At 39.0% G+C, this 23525-nt stretch overlaps 1 protein-coding gene and 1 pseudogene across 1 annotated transcript; both read right to left on the reverse strand.

The window, feature by feature from the left end:
* Positions 1–2355: 2355 nt before the first annotated feature.
* On the reverse strand, positions 2356–11671 carry LOC132131445 (galactosylceramide sulfotransferase-like). Its single transcript, XM_059543470.1, has 4 exons — positions 11415–11671; positions 11207–11257; positions 4689–4849; positions 2356–3730 (listed from the first exon to the last, which is right to left on the reverse strand). The coding sequence occupies exons 3-4, from the start codon at positions 4817–4819 to the stop codon at positions 2578–2580; spliced, it is 1284 nt and encodes a 427-aa protein (XP_059399453.1). The 5' UTR covers positions 4820–4849; positions 11207–11257; positions 11415–11671; the 3' UTR covers positions 2356–2577.
* A 3119-nt stretch (positions 11672–14790) lies between these two features.
* LOC132135899 (pescadillo-like) lies at positions 14791–20722 on the reverse strand (annotated as a pseudogene).
* Positions 20723–23525: the final 2803 nt, after the last annotated feature.

Raw genomic sequence — 23525 nt, forward strand, 5'->3', positions numbered from 1 at the left:
CGACGTAAAACGAAGGAACGTTTTTATTGTCCCTCTTCGGTACGGAATATTTAGATGACTAAAAATCTGACTGATTTTACTCTTCAGTAAAAGTACTTTTGAAGTGTCAGTAATTTATCAGAGTGTTTTTCTATCTATCTATCTATCTATCTATCTATCTATCTATCTATCTATCTATCTATCTATCTATCTATCTATCTATCTATCTATCTATCTATCTATCTATCTATCTATCTATCTATCTGTCTGTCTGTCTGTCTGTCTGTCTGTCTGTCTGTCTGTATCTGTCTATCTATCTATCTATCTATCTATCTATCTATCTATCTATCTATCTATCTATCTATCTATCTATCTATCTATCTATCTATCTATCTATCTGTCTGTCTGTCTGTCTGTCTGTCTGTCTGTCTGTCTGTCTGTCTGTCTGTCTGTCTGTCTATCTATCTATCTATCTATCTATCTATCTATCTATCTATCTATCTATCTGACTCTATCTATCTATCTATCTATCTATCTATCTATCTATCTATCTATCTATCTATCTATCTATCTATCTATCTATCTATCTATCTATCTATCTATCTATCTATCTATCTGTCTGTCTGACTGTATCTATCTATCTATCTATCTATCTATCTATCTATCTATCTATCTATCTATCTATCTATCTATCTATCTATCTATCTATCTATCTATCTATCTATCTATCTATCTATCTGTCTGTCTGTCTGTCTGTCTGTCTGTCTGTCTGTCTGTCTGTCTGTATCTGTATCTGTCTGTCTGTCTATCTATCTATCTATCTATCTATCTATCTATCTATCTATCTATCTATCTATCTATCTATCTATCTATCGTTTTATCGTTCTATCTATCTAGCCAGGGTTATCATTAACTAAAACAAAAAACCAAACACACACACAAGATTTTCGTTGCCAATTCAGCATTTTTGTTGAGTTGAATGAAGTAGGTTACTCAAATGACTAAACGTAACTAAAAAGGAAATCTAGACAAATTTAAAATAATAGTAATAATACATAAAAAAGACAAAAAGTCACATAAACTTTAATGAAATTAAAATAAATGCAGAAAATATAAAATAAAAACTAACTTCAAATATTTTAGTGAGTGCTACTAAAAGTAGCTCATTATGTCACATCATAACCACATTATAACCACAAATAAAATAATTTCTTACCCTTCAAACACAGGATGCGTTTTCTTCCAGGCCTACTAATGAGTGCATGATGTGTGCTATTGAAATGCATTTATGAAGTTGAAGTGAATCTTCCACTGAGATCCAATGGCAATCCTTTTATCTTTGGGCGTGAATGGAGATAGGGCAGTGTGCTTTATCAAACAGCACAACTGCAACTACAAGAAGAGATGCTAACAGTGAGAGTGAAACATGAACAAGACACTGGTATGTTACATAAAGTTTTTATTTTGCATCTTTCATGGATTTCATGATCGGAGTTACTTATCATTCATGTGATGATAACAGTAAAGCTCAAGTTCTGAATGAGTCTTAACCATTTTAAGAAATTATTGCTATTGCCATTGGCACCAACAATAAGAGCTTCAAATAATGAGGTCATTCAACAGTAGCTGATTGATTTTTATGATTGATTCAAGCATCCACACACTACGTACATAGTGGTGACTTACAGTACATTTCTGAACAAAAAACTAATGTTAAAGATGTGACTGTCACCACTTATTCAGGTAATATTCATTAAATATGAAAATGTTTTATTCAGTCATGTCTTTTAATGTTTTATCTCTTTCTGACACAGAAAAACAGGTTTAGATTGGTTGTATACAAGTCTATGGAAACTTATTTTCGCCATAGAATAAATAAAATAAAAAAATCGAACAACTCTTTTCAAAACTTCTTTCTAAGAATGTTTTTCTTCCACTATTCTGACTCTTCTTCTCAAAAGTTTTTATATCATAGTTTTATATAATATTATAATATAATATATTATAATATAATATTTTATAGTTTATAGCTCACAATTCAGAAATATTTCTTTTTCTTCTCTTCTTGCAATTTTTTTTTCACAGTTCATAATTTATATCTTGCAATTCAGAGACTTTATATATATATATATATATATATATATATATATATATTTCTTTTTTTACAGAATTGTGACATATAAACTTGCAATTCTGAGAAAAAAAATATTATTGCGAGAAGAAAAGTCAGAGTTGTTAAAAAAAATATTAAAGGTTACTTTTTTTTTGTTTGAAAAATTAGTTTTTATTTTTTTTTGTCTGAAATAGAGCTATATTGAGAGTTTATATCTCTATTTATTATTATATTTATATTTATATTAAGTCTAAACTGCGAGATATACACTGAATTGTGATATATGAATTTGCAAATCTGAATTGTGAAAGAGTCTGAATTGAGGAACAAAACAATCCGAGAAAAATGTCTGATTTGTGAGACATAAAAAGGTAGAGTTGTGAGATAAAAGTCACAATTGCATTTTAATATTTTGTTATGAGGCGGAAAAAAGCTTCCATAAAGTCAGTGCTGACCTTTCACCTTAGCAAAACATTTCTTCTGAGCTACCAGTGAAGGATCTCTCTGATGTGACCCCACAGTCTTGTTATCCACAGGTTGACACCCATATCGGTGAGATACTGCAGCTCTGGCGTGAGCATCTTCCTGCAGAGTTTCTGGTGTGCTTTGTCAACATTCTTTTTCAGATTGTATCCCATAATCGACTTCTCACCGATGGGTTGCCATGGCTGCATGGAAGTCTCTGAGATGCTTCCTGCATCAACAGCATGGCCTCCTTCAATGCAAATGGAAGCCATTTCTGCATTTCTGCGCTGCAGCTCTGCTATATCTCTCGCCATGCGCTCATGGCCGTAAGCATCCACTTTATGCCAGAAGGTGGTGTTGAAATACTGGTAAAGCTTCCAATCGATGGCGTTCCACTCCAGTGCTTTGGCCCTGAGCTCTGGAGTCAGTTTAGAAACAGTTGAACCTTTCCGGGCATTGAGTTTGAAGAAGAGCAAGTCCTCCATGTCCCAGCAGAGCGCATCCTTGAGCAAGATGAGCGACTCTTCGAAATACTCCACTAGCATTACCAAATGGAAATGCTTGGAGATTGCTTCAATGGCCTCGTCCACCTTTGGGTCATCTAGATTTAAGTTACTATCCTGTCCAAAGTCAAAGAAAAGCAAGTTTTTGAGATAGAACGAATTGAATCCCTCTGGGTCGTAGTAAAGCTTTGGATCCGTCAGGAATTCTCTCATCTTATCATCTCCAGAAAGCCTCCAAGTGAGAGGCACAATGCGTCCAAAATAATGAAACGAGGACTCTGCGAGATCTGCCGGATCCCGGAGGATTGTGATGTACGAGGTGTCGGCTGGAAGCACTTTGGCCACCTCAGCAGCATTGAAACGCATGTGATTACAGATGATGTTGAAACACATTCCGGGCCTGTAGTCCTTCACTTGTGAGCGATGAAAAGGGGACGGGTAAAAGAAGTCATTGCGGCTGTTGGGGAAGGCAAATTTGAGGTGGTGTTTTTCACCAAAGCGAAAGAGAATGTTGAGGAAAGTACTACTAGCTGTTTTATGGGTTTTCATGAACATGATGTCCACTTTTGGAGTGCAGATTCGCTGCCCAGAGGCATTATGGGAGCTGTTAGAGATTGTTGAGGAGTGGGCAGCAGAGGGGCGATGAGCACATGAGTAAGGCACTGGGACCCTGTAAACAAAAATTATCAAACATATTGTAATTTGAATTAATTTGAGATGCATTTATGTCATCTTTAGAATTAGTTCACAGAGGCTTCATCACCGAGACAGATCCATTTACTGGCAAGCAATTCGAGCTGCAGTGTTGAACCCATTGCCCATTGAGTCTCTGCATTATATTGTCTTCTTGTGCATTTTTCTTACGTAAATGTCTCATTTAACTTTTTTATACAATGCTTCAGAATACAATTAATTTATGAAATATGCTCAAAAACTGCTTTCTACTCCTGTTAGGATAACTTAAAATAGGACTAAACACTGAACTTGTAATTTAAGAAATGGTAGGGTGTTCTCTAATCTATCTATCAGAGTGTCTATCTATCTATCTATCTATCTATCTATCTATCTATCTATCTATCTATCTATCTATCTATCTATCTATCTATCTATCTATCTATCTATCTATCTATCTATCTATCTATCTATCTATCTATCTATCTATTATTACATGTATATACAGTTTATTTCAGCAAATTTCAACAATAAATGTGGCATGTGACAGTTAAGCATTAGTATACATAGATTTCAATTTGTAATATTCTATATTTTTTTATATTTCACAATAATACTAAATAAATGCATCCTTGGTGACATAAGGGAGTTAAGATGCATTGCTAGAATTTTGTACTGAATTTAACAAAAACTGTAATTTTAAATAATGTTTCCTGTCAGGATAGAATGACAGAATAATTTAAGGAGAAATGATCTTAATAATTATTTTCTTTATTAATATGAAGTATTTTTGTTTTGTAATTTTGATTTTGGGAAGAATTATTTACTGACTATTTCTTCATGAAATTCCCCCCCGAAATACTGCTCTAATCCGGTGAAACTTTGACTTGGTTATTGAAATAAAACTGCTTTCTGTTGTACATAAATTCTTGTTCAGAATACATGAAGGGACTCACTCCTGCAGGCCAAACTGGACCTCTGAGGCTGACAGGCAGTACAAAAGAATCATGCAGATGGTCAGGAGAGCGCCCAGGATCAGTCCCTTACAGATGGACCTCCACTGCCTGACTGGCTTTCCACCCATCATAGCTGCCTGGTTAGACCCTGGAAGAAAACCCTGAAGCAAAGAGAAAGACACTTCAGTAATGATTAAGTGCTTCTAACTTAATTATATCTCTAAAGGCCCTTTTATGTAAATAAAAGGTGCTGCGCTATCTGCTGTGCTTACGCATGCACAGTACTCTAGTGCTGCAAGCATTTGATTATCGAAGCTTTTCTAGTGTGTTAAAAGATATTTGTCGTCACCATTTCCTCAAGTGCCCAATTATTTAGGTAGTACACTGCTGCTCACTCAATTTATTTTCTCCCTTGAGTTCAGACATGCAATCTACATCTGCTCAACATGTGCTTATATGTGGGGATTTGCATTGGCAATTGCTTTGCAGGTAATTTAGCTATTTGGGATTCTAGAATATTTTCATTTTAAGTCATGTGACAGGTCACTATTTATTTTAAGGTATTCTTTATTTCTCTGTTTCCTATTAACAATTCCTCTATTACCGATTTATTTCCACTGAAATAAAACATAAAAATAAAACTCCTCTCTAAAGAAATTTAAAGCAAACAGGAGAATTCTTCAGATTGTCTTCTGGACTAAAAGCCCTTAGGGACGTAAAGGACTCTGAAGAAAAGCAGACAATAGTTTTTTTGTTTTTTTTTAGTGGACACAGAAGGTCCATGTTTCATATTAAAGTCGCAGACTCAGAAAAAGTGATAGTCACTGTAAGATATTTGTAACAAAATGGAGGTGAGACTGTGCTACTGCAGGGGCTTCATGAGAGCCAGATGTCCAACAAATTAATTATGCATTCAGAAGTAAAGTAACACTGTCCGCATCTCTTCTTGCCTCATAGACTAGGATCAGATATCTGCAGTGCTGGGCCACAGGTGGATAACTTAATACTACTAAGAGAGTAGTGACTACTACAGCCATGCTGCTGTGTACAGGCACCAAAAGATAGATTGAGAGACCAAAGGAACAAAGCCGTTTCTCTCAAATACATCAGAGACTAGAAATCTAGAAAGGGGCGAAGAAGTCTGAAGGAACCCATTGTTCTTATTTGCAGCGATCTCTAACCCTGCATTTTTCAAAGTCATCTTTTGTTGATAGCAAAAACACTTACCACATCATCATTGTTATGCTGATCGTGAAGAATAAAAAGGATTTTACAGAACCACAAAGAATTATGACAGCAGCTGCAGCTCTAATTTAAGACTTAACTTATAAATGCATTTTGCATCCATCAAACACAAGTGTTGTTTTCATTGAGATTTGTAGTCCATCAGTGCGTTGTACAAAAGTCTTTGGAGATGTTGAATGTTATATTTAATCATGGGTGCATTTAAACTGGGCAATTATAATAATTTCTGCATGCATTTTTGTGATTTAACAAAGAATTGTTACGTAAAAGAACACAAAATCCAATTGCAAGTAAACAATTGAAAAAAATAAAAAGTTTATTTGCCACAACGCAAAACAGCAGGGAACAAGAAAATAGAGCAGGTGAGCTGGTGAACAGGTGAGCTGGTGAATCGGTGAGCTGGTGAATCGGTGAGCTGGTGAGCTGTCTCTGTAACATGGAGACTATGAGGCACTGACCCGAACCAACCCAGAGAATTCTCATAGGAACAGGCGTGGAAGCACACTGGGTGATCTCCTTGGCAGAGTGCAAGAAGAGTGATCTGAGGACTGAGAGCAAGAGCAGCATCGACAACTACGAACAACGATCTGACAACATGCAGTAACAACCACAAGACCGATAAAGACAGGACAGAACCAGCATCAGGTGCAGCCATGCTGATTAGCTCATCAGCCCAATGATTGCCGGAGCAATGCTGAATGAGCAATCAGACAGAAAACGAAAAAACAGACATGCAGAATGAACACACAGATCTATGAACCGTGACAGTACCCCTCCTCCTAGGAGCGTCTCCTGGCGCTTCCAGAGGAACCTACCTGGCGATTGTGATCATCGATAAGCGAATGATCCAATATGTCCCTAGCGGGAACCCAACTCCTCTCCTCCGGACCGTAACCCTCCCAGTCCACCAGGTACTGAAATCCACGTCCCCTCCCCCTGAGTCCAGAATACGTTTCACCGAATAAGTGAGTTACCCATGTACGAGTCGCGGCGGTTGGGGAACTGGGACAGGCGGATTAATGGGGGCACGAAAAATGGGCTTTAATTTGGAGAGATGGAAGACGGGATGAATTCTCCTGTACGCAGGAGGAAGTTTGAGGCGGACTGCCACTGGACTAATAATCTTGGTGACAGTAAACGGGCCGATAAATTTGGGAGCAAGCTTCTTACAGACGGAACGGAGAGGAATATCTTTAGATGAAAGCCACACTTTTTGACCAACGATGTAGATGGGTGGCTCAGACTGGTGGCGATCGGCCTGGGCCTTGGTGCCCGCCCCCACCTGGAGGATGGCTTCTCTAGCCCTCCTCCAGGTACGGTGGCACCTCTGGACAAAGGCATGAGCAGAGGGGACCGCGACTTTGGATTCCATACTCTGAAAGATAGGTGGCTGGTAACCTATGCTACACTCAAACGGAGATAGGCCCGTGGATGACACTGGTAAAGAATTGTGTGCGTACTCCACCCATGAGAGTTGCTGACTCCAAGAGGATGGGTTTTGAGACACCAAACACCGCAATATGCGTTCCAAATCTTAGTTGGTCCTCTCCGTCTGACCATTACTCTGGGGATGAAACCCAGAAGAGTAGGGGGTGGGTTTTGAGACACCAAACACCGCAATATGCGTTCCAAATCTTAGTTGGCCCCCACCTCTGACGCATCGACCTCCACCACAAACTGATGGAAGGGGTCAGGGGCCAACAGAATGGGAGCTGAAACAAAGCAATCCTTTATTTTGTAGAACGCAGCTTCCACCACGCTAGACCACCTGAACGTCATCTTGGCGGAGGTCAAGGCAGTCAAAGGGGCGGCTAGCTGGCTGTGATTGCGAATAAAACGCCAGTAAAAATTGGCAAAGCCCAGAAACCTCTGCAGGGCCTTGCGGGAATCTGGGGTTGGTCAATCTACCACAGCCTGAACTTTGTTGGGATCCATGCGTAATCCCTCGGATGATATGATGTACCCTAGAAAAGAAACAGATTGTGCATGAAAAATGCATTTCTCCGCCTTTACAAGAAGCCCATTCTCTAGCAGCCTCTGAAGCACTACCCTGACGTGCTAAACATGTTCCTGGAGAGAATGAGAAAATATCAAAATGTCATCCAGGTAGACATATACAGGTAGACATATGAACTGATCAACCATGTCTCTCAGCACATCATTGACTAGTGCCTGGAAGACCGCGGGAGCATTAGAGAGCCCAAACGGCATAACAAGATACTCAAAATGCCCCTTGGAGGTATTAAAAGCGGTCTTCCATTCATCCCCCTTTCTTATGCGAACCAAATGATAGGCATTACGAAGATCCAATTTTGTGAAAAAGGAAGCACCCTGCAGACTCTCAAAGGCTGAAGACATCAACGGTAAAGAGTAGGTATTCTTTACCGTGATACTATTCAACCCTCGATAGTCGATACAAGGACGCAGGGAACCATCTTTCTTTTCCACAAAAAAAAAAAATCCTGCACCTGCAGGAGAAGAAGGACGGATGATCTTGGCTGCAAGAGAATCAGAAATATATTTCTCCAGTACGGAAAGGGAGTATAACCTGCCTTTACGCGGAGAAGTACCTGACAATAAATCTATTGCACAATCATAAGGACGATGCGGAGGAAGAGAAGCAGCCCGGGACTTACTGAACACTTTCTTCAGGTCAAGATACTCCGCGGGCATGTTTAACAGATCCACATTTTCATCCTGCAACACAGAACAAGACACAGAAGAGCAAGCAGACAACAAACATGATGCATGACAATATTCACTCCAGGATGAGACTGTGCTTAGTTGCCAGTTTATATTGGGGTTGTGTAACACTAGCCAGGGGTGACCCAAAACCACAGGAGCCAAAGGGGAATCAGTCAAATAAAAAGAAATGGTCTCAGTGGAGCCCAAAGTGATAAGACTCACCGACTCAGTGGCATGAGTGATGGGTGGAAGCGACTGACCACAGAGGGCACTGACTGAGATAGGTGGACTAAGTGGAACTGCACGAATACCCAGCTTAGACGCTGTCCCACAATCCAAAAAATTACCTTCTGCCCCAGAATCCACCAGTGCTTTACAAGAGAAAATGTCCCGGCCCCTCCGTATTTGAACCGAGAGCAGAGTTACCGGGGAGGAGGACTTCTGAGTGGTGACTCCGCTCGTCAGTAGCCTCCTTACTGACGGGCTCTGGTTTTTACCGGGCACTGTGCAGCGATGTGACCTGCGGCACCACAGTACAGGCACAGCCCCAGGTTCCTACGCCTGTCCTTCTCCTCTCGAGAAAGGTGAGCCCCGCCCACCTGCATGTGTTCTGGATCAAAGCGGTGATCGGTTGTCTTCTCCGCCATGGCTGCAAACTGGTCACGCTGATGTAGTCTGGTGTCCACTCGGATGGCCAGATCGATCAATCCGTCGAGTGAAGTGGGTAATTCCAGGGTGTAAATCTCCTTAATGATCCGGTCGGCCAATCCATGCCTAAACATGTCCCACTGCGCTTATTGGTTCCAGTTGCATTCCGCCGCCAATGTTCGAAACTCAATAGAATAATCCGTAACCGACCGATTTCCTTGGCGTAACTCCGCCAATTCCCTTGCCGCCTCCATGCCAGATGCAGCCCGATCAAAAACCTTCCTGAGCTCCTCAGAAAATAATTGGAATGAAGAACAGCAATGGTGTCCTTGGTCCCACACCGTTGTTCCCCAGAGAGCCGCTCGTCCAGAAAGCAGAGTTATGATAAAAGCCACTTTGGACTCCTCTGTAGGAAAAGACGAAGGCTGGAGAGCAATGTGAAGAGAGCAAGTGGTCAAAAATGAACGACATAACAGCGGCTCACCAGAATAAACAGTTGGAGGCGGTAGACGAGGCTCAATGCGTCGGTGGGTGATATCCACAGGTGGAAACGTCGGAGGATTAAGCGCAGTGGGTTGTTGGGCAGATTCAGGTTTTAACTGTCTGACCTGAGTGGTGAGATCTGAGACCTGCGTGGCAAGTGCCTGCACTGCACGACCAGTAGCCATGATTTGCTCCTCTTGCTGTGCAAAACGACTATTGCTGCTGGTGAGAATGTCTCTCAGCTCCGCCATACTTGCTGGATCCATCTTGGTCAGATCGTTCTGTTACGTAAAAGAACACAAAATCCAATTGCAAGTAAAACAGTTTATTTGCCAATACGCAAAACAGCAGGGAATAAGAAAATAGAGCAGGTGGGCTGGTGAACAGGTGAGCTGGTGAATCGGTGAGCTGGTGAGCTGGAGAGCTGTCTCTGTAACACGGAGACTATGAGGCACTGACCCGAACCAACCCAGAGAATTCTCCTAGGAACAGGCGTGGAAGCACACTGGGCGATCTCCTTGGCAGAGCGCAAGAAGAGTGATCTGAGGACTGAGAGCAAGACCAGCATCGACAACTACGAACAACAATCTGACAACATGCAGTAACAACCACAAGACAGATAAAGACGGGACAGATCCAGCATCAGGTGCAGCCATGATTGCCAGAGCCAGAGCAATGCTGAATGAGCAATTAGACAGAAAACGAGAAAACATGCAGAATGAACACACAGATCTATGAACCGTGACAAGAATGCCACAAGCGCTGCTGGTAAATTCATAACAGACAAGAAGCCACTGTAATTAAGTTTGGTAATGGGATACAAATAGAATAAAGGTTTCTTTTACTTTACAGATTGAGCAGCTCGATTATAGAGGAAAGTTTAGGAATGAAACAGATAGCCTAGCGTTTCAATAGATTCAGCATTGTGAGGACTCATGGGGATATAAAAGTTTTCTTGGAACAAATGGCATTCAAAAGAATAAAAATACTATATGCAAATAAATAATATGTATTTTATTTCATTTTTCACTAAAGTTATCTACAAGATAAATATATATGAGAAGCAAAACTGTATAAAATATTAAGGCTTTTAATATTTTTTCAATTTGTGTAATTAAATATATTTTTCTTACAACATTGATGACTTATTACTTTCTTGTTTTAATAAATATAACAGAATTTAGTGAGCTTTATGCTTAAATCCAGAAAACTTTGAAATCATCAGAATAATGGTCTGGCAACAATTATCTTATTTATTTATTTTTTAGATGTGACGATGTTTAGACTAGAAAATAGACTCAAAAATATTCATGAATACTTATTAATTCAGATTTTTATATGAGTTAAAGGTACTACAGTCTTAGTCTTAAACAACGGCAATAAAAATATTACTGTAAATATTCTCCCAATATAATTTGTATTGAAGATTAAGTACAAAACATTGTTTAATATCTTACCAAATCATGTATCCCTGTCACAGCTTGATGAAAACAGAGACTCTGAGAAATCTATGAAAAATGACTTTGTTAACAATGATGCCTGGTCAAGGCAATTCCTTCACAGTTAACTCTCCAATCGTGCAATCCAAGATTAGTAGCATCTGTATCCCTCTATTATCTTCTATGAATATCCAGATGATCATTCACCCTGCACAGACACACACACCTGATGATTTTGAAGCCCCCGCCTCTCCTGTCCTCCTCCTCCTTCGTCTGCACGATGTAGAGCTGAGCTGGCTAAACTGCAGGCTCGGTTTGAGCTCTCTGTGACGCAAGACCAGCCGCCTGGGGACCTGCACTTCTGTGTCTTTTTGCATTTGTGAATGAGAGTACAGGAGAAGGTCGAGGGCAGAAAGAAAGAGGAAGGTGACGCCAGGATGAGAAATACGGAGACAGAAAGACAGTAAAACTAAATAGGAGAGAAAGAACTTCAAAACGGAACAGGGTTAGCGAGAGAAAATGACCAAGAGGGAGGGAAAGGAACAAAAGAGAGGAGGGATCTGTTCAAGGGGGAAACAGAGAGCTATTGAGAGCAGATTACTGGTTTGGAGTGGTTTGAAAAGTTGCTAGAAAGCGTAGTTAAATGCATGAGAGGCCAATCCATAATTCAAGGTATGTGGCTTTACACAAAGTCCCAAATTCATCAGCTTACTTAGCTTTCCAAGTCCAAGTCACAAAAACACATTCTTAGCATGTATACTGTTTGATGATAAAATGAAATGAAAGTTAACTGAGCAATAATCAGTGGCACAGAAATGGTTTTAAAATGGGAGAAACACTTAACCCTTATGCTGTGTTGAAAATTCTATACCCAATTTGCTGGTCAAAAATTATTAGCCTTTTGAAATTGCTTATAAATCTATATTTATAAGCTATTTATTTGCTTATAAATCACCAAACCTTGGATTAATTTTTATTTTCATCAACTTGTTTTCTTTCAATTAGTACAGGTTTTGGATTTCTGATCTCAGCATATGCACCCCAGATTTTGACTGAAAAAGCATTATTTGTGGAATCTCCAGGTCAAAATGACCATAAATTAAACACAATCACTTGACACATTATCCGGTTCTTTCCAAAGCTGTCTACTGTGAATTTTTTACTTTTGGGAGGTATTTGTGATAACAATGAGACTGGGGAATCTTGTCCCTATGTTTTAAAAGTAAAATTGTAGTATTAAAAAAAAAAAAAAAAAAAATATATATATATATATATATATATATATATATATATATATATATATATATATATATATATTTATTTTTTTAAATACTACAATTTTGTGTGTGTTTGTGTGTTAGTTTTTCATTTAATATTTATTTTTTATTTCATATTTTTAATATAGTTTTAATTAACCATAACAAAACTGGTGCTGGAATTGTGTGCACAGATTTGTAATGTTAATGTTGTTATAAAAACAAAAAATACTATGCTAGTCAATAGCTACCTTTAACTGTTTGGTTACCAACTTTCTTCAAAATATCTTCTTTTTTATAAACAGAGGAAAGAAACTCATACAGCTTTGGAACAAGTTATGGGTGAATAAATTATGACAGAAGTTTCATGTTTGGGTGAATTATCCCTTTATATGCTTTATTATACTGTTACATCTATCCTGATATTGCTGTAATTCACTGATCCATTCTCTTCATTTTGCTCACTTCTCAGTGTTACTTATTGTCCAGCACAAGATTATTCTGTTCATCCAGATCTCCTTTTGACGGGTGTCAAACACTCGGTTCATTGTCTGCAGCCACACATGGACACACAGAATGTCATGCCAGTGCCAGGCAGTGTAAGAGTGACATGGTTGGAATGCAGATGGGTAACACTGCATGCTTGTGTGTGTGAACATGAATTAGTAATCAAAAGGCCATGAGTTGCCTGGCCTAAAGCCCACAGGGGTTACACAACGGCGAGGAGAACAGCAACGTCATAACTTCCCACCACAAATATACAAGGAAAGCGAAAACATACAAAGCTGCTACCAGGGGTATAGGACTTCACTGATAACAAACACCTCATACAATAAAAAAGCGTTTCAATGGCACATTGGGTGTGACATACAAAGGAAGAGACCATTTCATGTGTTATACACATGCGTACAGAATAGAAGAGAGTGGATCACTTTTGAACTCAGTTCAGACAAATCCAGATTTATACAAAGCCTGCCCATAAAATATATATTTTTTTTAACCAAAATCTGTCACAAAGGACTGAAATGGACACTGGAGAACCATTCAGATCTAAATAATTCAGCTTGTCATCCTAAACCAGTAGAATCTGACTCCATTCTGTGCTTGGAAAATGCACAATGAGGAATTCAATGCGATCTGAAACGCTCATTTTATCATTACACCCTTCATTCTCTTTGGATTTGAAAATCTGTAAAACTCAAGTTACATTTCCCAACCTATGACTATATCCATTTAAAAGTTAGTTTTTATATATTAGGGAACATTTACAGTATTTTGCCACATGTCCACTATTTGAGGTAGCCATATAGCCTATTTATGAAGCAAGTGAAGTTAGTTTTTACAAAGAATATATGAGTCATACTTATTCCCCACAAAGTTACATGGTTTAACTGTTAGTATAGAGGGACTGGCTTAGTCTTTAATGCCATTTTGTGTAGTGAGCAACTTTTCAGCAGCAGTGAGCCTAAAACCCTAATGCCGAAAGCCACTTTTACATTGTGATGTCCTACAGAAGAGTCCTTCGGGAAGGGAGTGTCAGGGTTTCAGTTTTTTCTACTTAAGAATTTGACCATGTGAGTGATCCTTGGAAACTTCAGTACATGCTAGACTTCGTTCCCCTTGGGTACCGAGGCCTATTTACATGAGAAACCAAAAGATGAAGTCAAACAAAAGGCTTGCTCGCATTAAGAGAGATAAAAAAAAAAAAAAAAGTTACCATTCCAAAGTTTTTTAAATCTTTCTGAGAAGATTTTTTTTTATCTAAATGCTTTCCAGTTTATTTGCTCATAAATACAGCAACAGTAATATTGTGAAATATTATTACAATTTAGAATGACTGTTTCTATTTGAATCCATTTTAAATGAAATTTATTCCTGTGATGCAAAGCTGAATTTTCAGCTTCATTACTCCAGTCTTCAGTGTCACATGATCCTTCATCCTTTGTCTATATACACAAAAGGCCTATTTCTCTCAAATATTGTTCACAAATCTGTCTAAATCTGTGTTAGTGAGCACTTCTCCTTTGCCGAGATAATCCATCCACCTCACAGGTATGGCATATCAAGATGCTGATTTATCTTTAAGCATTTATCTTTTTACTTTCAAATTTGATCATTTTGATGGATCCTCACTAAATAAAAGTATTAATTTCTATAAAAAGGAAAATTCTAAACAGCAGTGTACATCCCTTCTATTTTATTAAACAATGTACAATTTATGACATTGTGTTCAGTGAATCATGTATTATCCCCATTAAATGATGCAAACACTTCTCAAAGTCTCTTGGCAGAGAGAAAAAGCACAAGAAGGACTTACATAGGACAAAGGACAATTACATATAAAAATCAGCACTTTTTCTTCTTCTTCTGCTTCTTGTCTGCTTTGCTGGCGTCATCGTGAGCTTTCTAGCTTGTTTGCCTGTAAGAAGTTTGCAGTAGATTCATGAAGAATAAAGTCAGTAATGGTCATTGGAGCTTAAATAATGAGCCAAATGTAGGTCAAGCACCTTTTAAAGGGCTTTGGAAGCCACTGTGCTAGCAGTAAATTAATTCAACGTTTACTCATTTAACCATTAACCAAAGCACACATTTACAAATCAACATGAAGGCTCGTATCTTACTAAGTAAAAAAATTAAATAAATAAATATAATAACTAAGAATCAAAATGAAGCTTTATTCTGAATCATTATCCTGGTTAGATGATTGTGTTTTCATACAATTTTATTTTTCATTTACAAAATAAAGCAGATTTATTATGTATTACCTCTCTGAGGTGTCTCTTCTTGCCAAACATGATCTTGTCATAAAGATATTTCTCTCTCTTCTTCATCATGGTCAGCCTCTTCTCCTCTGCTTTCTCCTCTTGTTCGGTTCGCATGTGGTTCTCTGGTTTGACTTTACCAGGGGTCACCTTTACTGACAGCCTCTGAGGGAGAACCTGTCACGGTGTCTGGTCTCTGTTTCCCTGGGTGTCCACTAGTGGTCTCACTTCCCCATAGACACCTCACCGCAGGCACTACAATTCCCACAAAGCCTTGTCCCTTCATCACAGTAATTGCACTCCTGTTAATTGCACTCAGGTGTCTTCACTTGATAGTCATTACCCTGCCTATATAATCCGGTCTGTTTCCATTTGTTTTCATGGAGTCCTTACTTTCCTTCACCAAGTTTCCTCGCATTCCTTGTGTTCTAGTTTCTTGTTCCCTGTTTGTTGTTTTGGTCTGATGTTTGGTTATGACCCCTGCTTGTTTCAACTCTGATTTTGGATTACCCTATTAAACTCACACTGCACTTGGTTCTTCCGTCTCCTGTGTTCCCGAACGTGACAGAAGGACTCCATCAGATCAGATCCAGCGGTGTGGGATTTTTTTCTCCGTTCCCCAGCCAGCATGGAGGAGCGGAGGAGAAGATTCAGTAAATGAACCACCCTCCGTCAATGGGGGAATGAGGTGGGTGGTGTAGCGCAGGAGTTCTGGACGTTGGTGGTAGGATTGGGGTACAATGATGAGGCCCTGAAGGACCTATTTAACAGCTGCCTGGATGACCCTTTGCCGGGGTGGGAAATGAAGGGGCTGGAGATCCTGGATTTTTGGGGGTTCACCAGTTACCTTCAACATCGATCTTAGTGGGATACCTCAGCCACAACTGACTCTCCCGGTGGGATGGCCGACTCTAGACCGGGGTCTACAGACAGTAGGACCGCCAGCCCAGCGCCACAGCACAATATGGCCGCCAGCCCAGCGCCATACTACCAGAGTCTCTCCACGTCTCTGCTGAACTACCAGAGTCTCTCCACGTCTCTGCTGAACTACCAGAGTCTCTCCACGTCCCTGCTAAACTACCAGAGCCTCTCCACGTCTCTGCTGAACTACCAGAGTCTCTCCACGTCTCTGCTGAACTACCAGAGTCTCTCCACGTCTCTGCTAAACTACCAGAGCCTCTCCACGTCTTTGCTGAACTACCGAAGCCTCTCCATGTCTCTGCTGAACTACCAGAGCCTCGTCACGTCTCAGCCGAACTCTCTGAGCGCCGACTGATCCTGTCGTGGGCACGGAGGCCACCCTTAACTGGTTCATGTTCTATGTTTCAGACTTGACTATCCAGACTTGCTCTCCTGTGTCATCGATCCCACTGTAGTGGTCCTCGGCGCCGCCCTGTGTGGGCTCATGTCTCGACCGCATGCCTGTGGTGGTCTTCTGCGCCGCCCTGGTGGGCTTCTGTCTCAACCGCATGCCTGTGGTGGTCTTCTGCGCCGCCCTGGTGGGCTTCTGTCTCAACCGCACGGATGTGGTGGTCTTCTGCGCCGCCCTGGTAGGCTTCTGTCTCGACCTCATGGTTGTGGTGGTCTTCTGCGCAGCCCTGGTGGGCTTCTGTCTCGTCCGCACGGATGTAGTGGTCTTCTCTGCCACCCCGGTGGGTTTCTGACTCAACCGCATGGCTCCAATTCCACCTTGCTCCACCCTGGATTCCTGCCCTGTCGGTTCGGCCCTGGGCCACTGACCTTTCTGTTCTCCCCTGGACTTGTGTTTTGTTGTTGTTTTGTTTTTGTTTTTTGTTTTCTCTCTGTTTCCCTCTATGGACCTGGCCCTCTGTCCCTCCCCTTGGTCCTCCGCCGGTCCACCTCCCTCCTGGTCTCCTTGTTGTTGTTTTGTTTTTGTTTTTTGGCACTTCCTGTCTCTGTTACCCTCTATTACCTGGCCCTCCGTCCCTCCCCCTGGTCCTCCGCCGGTCCACCTCCCTCCTGGTCTCCGTGTTTTTGTTTTTTGCACTTCTTGTCTCTTTTTCCTTACATTACCTGGCCTTCCGGCCCTCCACCTGGTCCTGGTCTCTGTGTTCTTTGGTCTGTTCTTGGGTTCAGGTGGAGCATCCGGTAGCTGCTCCGTGGAGGAGGGGGTAATGTCACGCTGTCTGGTCTCTGTTTCCCTGGGTGTCCACTAGTGGTCTCACTTCCCCATAGGCACCTCACCGCAGGCACTACAATTCCCACAAAGCCTTGTCCCTTCATAACAGTAATTGCGCTCCTGTTAAATGCACTCAGGTGTCTTCACTTGATAGTCATTACCCTGCCTATATAATCCGGTCTGTTTCCATTTGTTTTCATGGAGTCCTTACTTTCCTTCACCAAGTTTCCTCGCGTTCCTTGTGTTCTAGTTTCTTGTTCCCTGTTTGTTGTTTTGGGCTGATGTTTATGACCCCTGCTTGTTTCAACTCTGATTTTGGATTACCCAATTAAACTCACACTGCAATTGGATCTTCCATCTCCTGTGTTACCGAACGTGACAGAACCAGCACAAAATTGGACTTTTTCATATTTATTTGATACATTCTTCCACAAAATGTTTCATTTAAAGTGCAGCAACAAAACTAAAGATTCCATCCTAAAAATCATCCATATTTAGAATCAAATAATGTGATTTTGACTTTTTTTTTTAACCTGTAAAGCCTGATAAACAAAATAAGTTAGAAAAATCTAACAATAAATCTAACAAGTTTGTATTTTGATGAGTGTCATATCTGATACATTAGACATTTATGGCTCATATAGTATGACAATATGAAGCTCACACTCAAGGAGAAAAACATTTTATTCCCAAAGGCCCAAACTGAGCAATAATACGCAATTCGGTGCAGTTGCTGATAATTTAGATTTATAAATTTAAGATGAAATTCTGATAGCTTGTAAAGTAAATCAATGAGATCTTTATAAAAGACTACTTGCATTAAATGCATATTCATATCAGTTGTTACTTTATCTATATATATATAGTTGTTACTGTATATCCCAAAAATGCTGTAGTAAGATGATATTTAAATGCTTAGCTTTATGTTTAAAGCTCTGTGGTTTTTATTGAGGAGGAAATACATAAAGTACAATACAATGATGATTGAGAGATGAACAAATAAATATTCCTCAAAACAGCCTGATTTATCATACTTGATAGATTTTAACATGATTTTTCTGAAAAATTATGTATGGATAATTAAGTAAACCTATATTGCTTCAGTTCATTAAGTGTAATATTACTAACAACACAAAATTTATTCATATAATTACTTCATAAAATTCAGTAAGATTTCAGCACAAGAAGAAAGTACCACGAGCTGAAGGTGGATATTTTTTATAATTATACTAAAAGGACATTTACTTGCTAATAAAGGATAAACTCGTTCAGACAACAGAAGGTATGTGGTGCAACATATTTTTTTCAGTAGATTTGATCATGTTGATGACTTTGCATATCAAATATGATACAGTAGGCATTATAGGGTTAAATGTTTTCACTTACAAGTTTAAGTTACGTAAAATGAAAACAATCATACCTTTCCCTGAGCTCTCTTCTCCTCCATTTAAGCCAAATTTGCTTCATCTTCAGACATATCTTCTTCCTCACTTTGATCATCTTCCTTTTCGTCATCTTCATCCTCGTCTTCCTCCTCCTCTTCTTCTTCTGTCTCTGTGAAGAGTTTGTTTGAGTCGAAAATCACTCAAAATTAACATATTATAATTATATGACATATAATGACATGTTAAAAAGCCTCACGTGGCTTCACTCCTCGCTGCAGGGCCACGAGTTTGAGTTTCTCAGGTGACACATGATCTCTCTCACTCTCCTCCATGAATGGCGACAAATGGGCCGGCAGTGTAACTCCCAGGTAATATTCCTCTACAGGTAACAGCATCTTCGCACACAGTCATACATCCACTGGGGCTGGATGTAGTAGCTGCAAGGATGAAAATACATTAAGTACAAGAATATAAATTGATTACAGTAAATGTTAAGTAGACACTGTCCACAATCAGTGAGAGTTGGTTTCGGACCTGTTGATACTGTTTGTCGACGGTAGGTCTGTCCACAATGTGATGTGTGATCATTTCATCTGTTTCCTCATATGTGCTGCCGATGCACAGGGATTTATCCCAGGACACCTGTCCACCGAAACACCTGCACAGCGTGCAACACATTCTTATGTACTGACAAAAACAGTAAAACTGTGCATACACAAACTATGAACGGCAGCGATTCAACAAGTTACATGTTTTGGGGTTTTTAAATTTACAACTGTGTAAAATAAAAACTCAACTATAAAGTAAAACCATAAAAAATGGTTGAAATAAAATAAACATTATCTGAAATAAAATAAAATATAAAAACATTTATTTTATATTGAAGTACTAAATTAAGAAACTAAATGAACTATAAAGATTAAAAAAAGATTAAAATGATAAAACCACATCAAATAACTAACTAAAAATGTAAATATTTACAAAAACGATATGATACAAGAATAACACTGACTTGTATGCAAACTTACCACAAACTAGTCATCAAACTACCTTCATCAAACAAGTTCCAACATTTTATAAAAAAAATAAATTAAATTAAATAGTGACTCAGACAAAAGAGGGGCTTAAAATACTGTCTGTCTACCTCAGATTAAATATTATGAGATGTTTCATTTTATATTTCTTTTATACATGTTTGTGATTTAAAAAAAGAAAATCTGTGTAATTTTTGTATTTTTCCAACAATACAAATTATAAAGCAAATAGAAATATGTTTATACAAATAAAAATAATGGAAAATAATATATATATATATATATATATATATATATATATATATATATATATATATATTTTAAAACGAGGAAATATCTATGCAGTAACAAGATGTGAGAAACAGCTAAACATCATGTAATTTATTTAATTTTAAATAAATATAATAGAAATTCAGTAGTCCTAATTATTGACATTATTACATGATTTGTACTGTTCTATAGAGCTGAGATTGTGCAAACACATATTTCCTGATCTGCTTTTCATGTTGATTACTAGATTATCAAAAACATCTAATCTAATATCTAGTTCTACCTCTAAAGAAAATGAGATTTGTGCCTGGGAAAACCATTTTGAACCCTATTTAAGGAAAATGCCATAGATCAAATGATGAGTGGTAAGTCACAGTCCTTCACCTGATGAGAAAAGCCAGTGATTCCCTGGGAACTTCTCTGTTTGGGAAAAACTTCAGCCCTTCGAAAAGAGCTTCTTCTGTTTGTTTTGCTCCATCTTCTCTCTCGCCTCCATTTTCTCCAGGTCTTCCTGCAATCAAAAGAGCACATACAAATAAAGTTCTATAAAAACTACATTAAATGATGAGGCTAAAGGTTGCCTGCAGTCATGCTGGTTTCATCCGAATGTTTTTTTAACACCTTTAGCGTGTAAACATAGTAACAGTTTCCCTCAGTGAACTTGAAACATGAGGATGTGAGGTCCATCCAAAACAACAATTAATCAAACTCGGGTTAAATGCTTCACTGACTCATTCCTTGTAATGTGTGACTAAATACCAAGAGCCTTATGACACTTTTAGTTAACTTGGAAGTGTGGAAAATTATTGTGACAGCCTTGACTTTGCTACAAAACAGCTGTGCAAATTGTTTTTATATTCTGACCCGTGAACTGCATTTTATTAAACTTTAAGCCCCCACTGGTTTTATACATAAACACACACACACGTCACACACACACACACACACACACACACACACACACACACACACACACACACACACACACACACACACACACACACACACACACACACACACATATATATAGTAATATGGTACCAAATAATTACCATAATCACATATTATCATCATTATTATTATCATTGCAGTGGTTATATTGACATGCAATATAATGTAATACAATTAATAACCATTATCATTGTTATTATTATTGCTGTAGTCATATGGACGTGGTAATGTAATCTTTCAATAATTTTAGATTGTTATAAACTCTAACAATAATATTAGAATGTAAAATATAAAACAACAACAGCAAAATATTCTCCAAATAACCACAGTTATTATTATTATAAATTATATTACCATGCCTATACTGGTTAATTATTTGTATGTATATATTTTTTTAGGTATAATGTTTTAACTACAAAATGTTTCCGAACATGTTATCCCTTGTTTTGAGCAGAGGTAATTTTGAATAATAAAAAGCACATTTAAACATTTTATGTGTGATGGGAAGTCGTGGCCTAATGGTTAGAGAGTCGGACTCCCAATCGAAAGGTTGTGAGTTGAGTCCCGGGCCGGCAGGAATTGTAGGTGGGGGGAGTGCATGCACAGTGCTCTCTCCACCTTCAATACCACGACTTAGGTGCCCTTGAGCAAGGCACTGAACCCCCAACTGCTCCCCGGGTGCTGCAGCATAAATGGCTGCCCACTGCTCCGGGTGTGTGCTCACAGTGTGTGTGTGTGTGTTCACTGCTCTGTGTGTGTGCACTTCGGATGGGTTAAATGCAGAGCACAAATTCTGAGTATGGGTCACCATACTTGGCTGAATGTCACTTCACTTCATACCTTGGGCAGGTAGACTATGTTGAGAGTCTGGTAAAGACGGAAGTTGACAAATCAAAGCAGCGTTGTGTAGAATTCTGTAAATGTGGCCATAACTCTGTAATCCACATCTGTAGGGTGCTGAGGGAAGCAGGAAGCTTGATTAACAGTAATGATGACACAGGCAGCAGCAGGTGAATTAGGCTGCTGTCACTTTAAGACCAACTGCACAGATCCAATATACTGACAAACCTGCTTTCCTAGTGTGACATTAGTAAAATTAATAAATAAAATTCAATTATTTACTGAGCAAGCTTGAATTTTACAAATGGTTTTTGATGGTTTGTCCCAGGACCTCTGCCGGGTAGTAAATGCCCTTTTGGAAATGGAAAGAAAAACCTGAACAAACAAAAATACAATCTTTAAGAGTCAAAGACATGGTTGTAAATACATAGTTTTTAAAATGCAGACTTTTCATAGCATTTGTTTACAGTACCTTTCTCGGGGACCGTGAGTCAATAATGTAGTTCATCCATTCGACGCTGAGTCTCCGGCAAAGCTGAATTGTCTGAACGTGGCATTTTCCTGTGCAAGCGAACGTGGAAAACCGGAAACACATACAGAGGGCATCATCTACATCTCAGAGAGCATCAATGAATGTGGGATACCTGGAAAAACAAACTTATCTTAACTTATCTTAGAAACATTATATGAGACAATGACAGACTGAAAAATGGAGGAAGAAAGCAAGTTATTCAATGAGGCAACTGAACAAAATATTTTGTTTCGAGCTAAAGAAGCTATATTTGGTGCCAGAGGTGATTTGACATGTTATGGAAATCTCATTTTTAACGAACTGTTTTGGAGATCTCCTAACTCCTAAGCATCTAAATTACAAAAGAAGTGGCCCACTTTACTTGAATTCACGCTAAATGGTAAATGGACTGCATTTATATAGCGCTTTCAACAGACCACATGGCCATCCAAAGCGCTTTACAAGTTGCCTCACATTCACCCATTCACACACTCATTCATACACCGACTGCGGTGTCAGCCGTTCAAGGCGCCATCCAGCTCCGTCGGGAGCAGCTGGGGTTAGGTGTCTTGCTCAAGGACACCTCGACACTTGGTCAGGTGGAGCCGGGGATTGAACCAGCAACCTTCCGGTTTGTAGACAACCTACATGAACCACTGAGCCACTGCCGCCCCTCTATAGATACACAATACACCATCATAAAATTAAAATTAAAATTAAAATTAAAATTAAAATTAAAGTTAAAGTTAAAGTTAAAGTTAAAGTTAAAGTTAAAGTTAAAGTTAAAGTTAAAATTAAAATTAAAATTAAAATTAAAATTAAATGTATGCATTTAGCAGACACTTTTATCTAAATCTACTTACAGTGCGTTCAGGCTATCAATTTTTACCTATCATGTGTTCCCGGGGAATCGATAACGCAATACTCTACCAATTGAGCTACAGGAACACATATATATATATATATATAATTTGAACTGCAAGAATAGAAAATGGGTAAGACTATTAATTTCTCAATTCACCACAAACAATATGATAAAAAACCATGGAAAAAAGGAAAAGGTTGCCATTACAGCAGAGAGGGAGGGAGGGAGAGAGAGAGAGAGAGAGAGAGAGAGAGAGAGACTGTGGTACTCAAGTGGGTGTCACCATCCAGCATCAGTTCAGTGGTGAAGATTAGGACGTTCAT

The sequence above is a fragment of the Carassius carassius genome, chromosome 4 (genome assembly GCF_963082965.1).
Source record: "Carassius carassius chromosome 4, fCarCar2.1, whole genome shotgun sequence".
NCBI classification, from domain to species: domain Eukaryota; kingdom Metazoa; phylum Chordata; class Actinopteri; order Cypriniformes; family Cyprinidae; genus Carassius; species Carassius carassius.

Excerpts from the sequence above, each read along its gene's own strand:
- LOC132131445 (XM_059543470.1), bottom strand. The coding sequence starts at position 4,819 with ATGATGGGTGGAAAGCCAGTCAGGCAGTGGAGGTCCATCTGTAAGGGA. Across the intron at positions 3,731-4,688 it reads GTCCAGTTTGGCCTGCAGGA|GGTCCCAGTGCCTTACTCAT; the intron begins GTGAGTCCCTTC and ends TTTTGTTTACAG.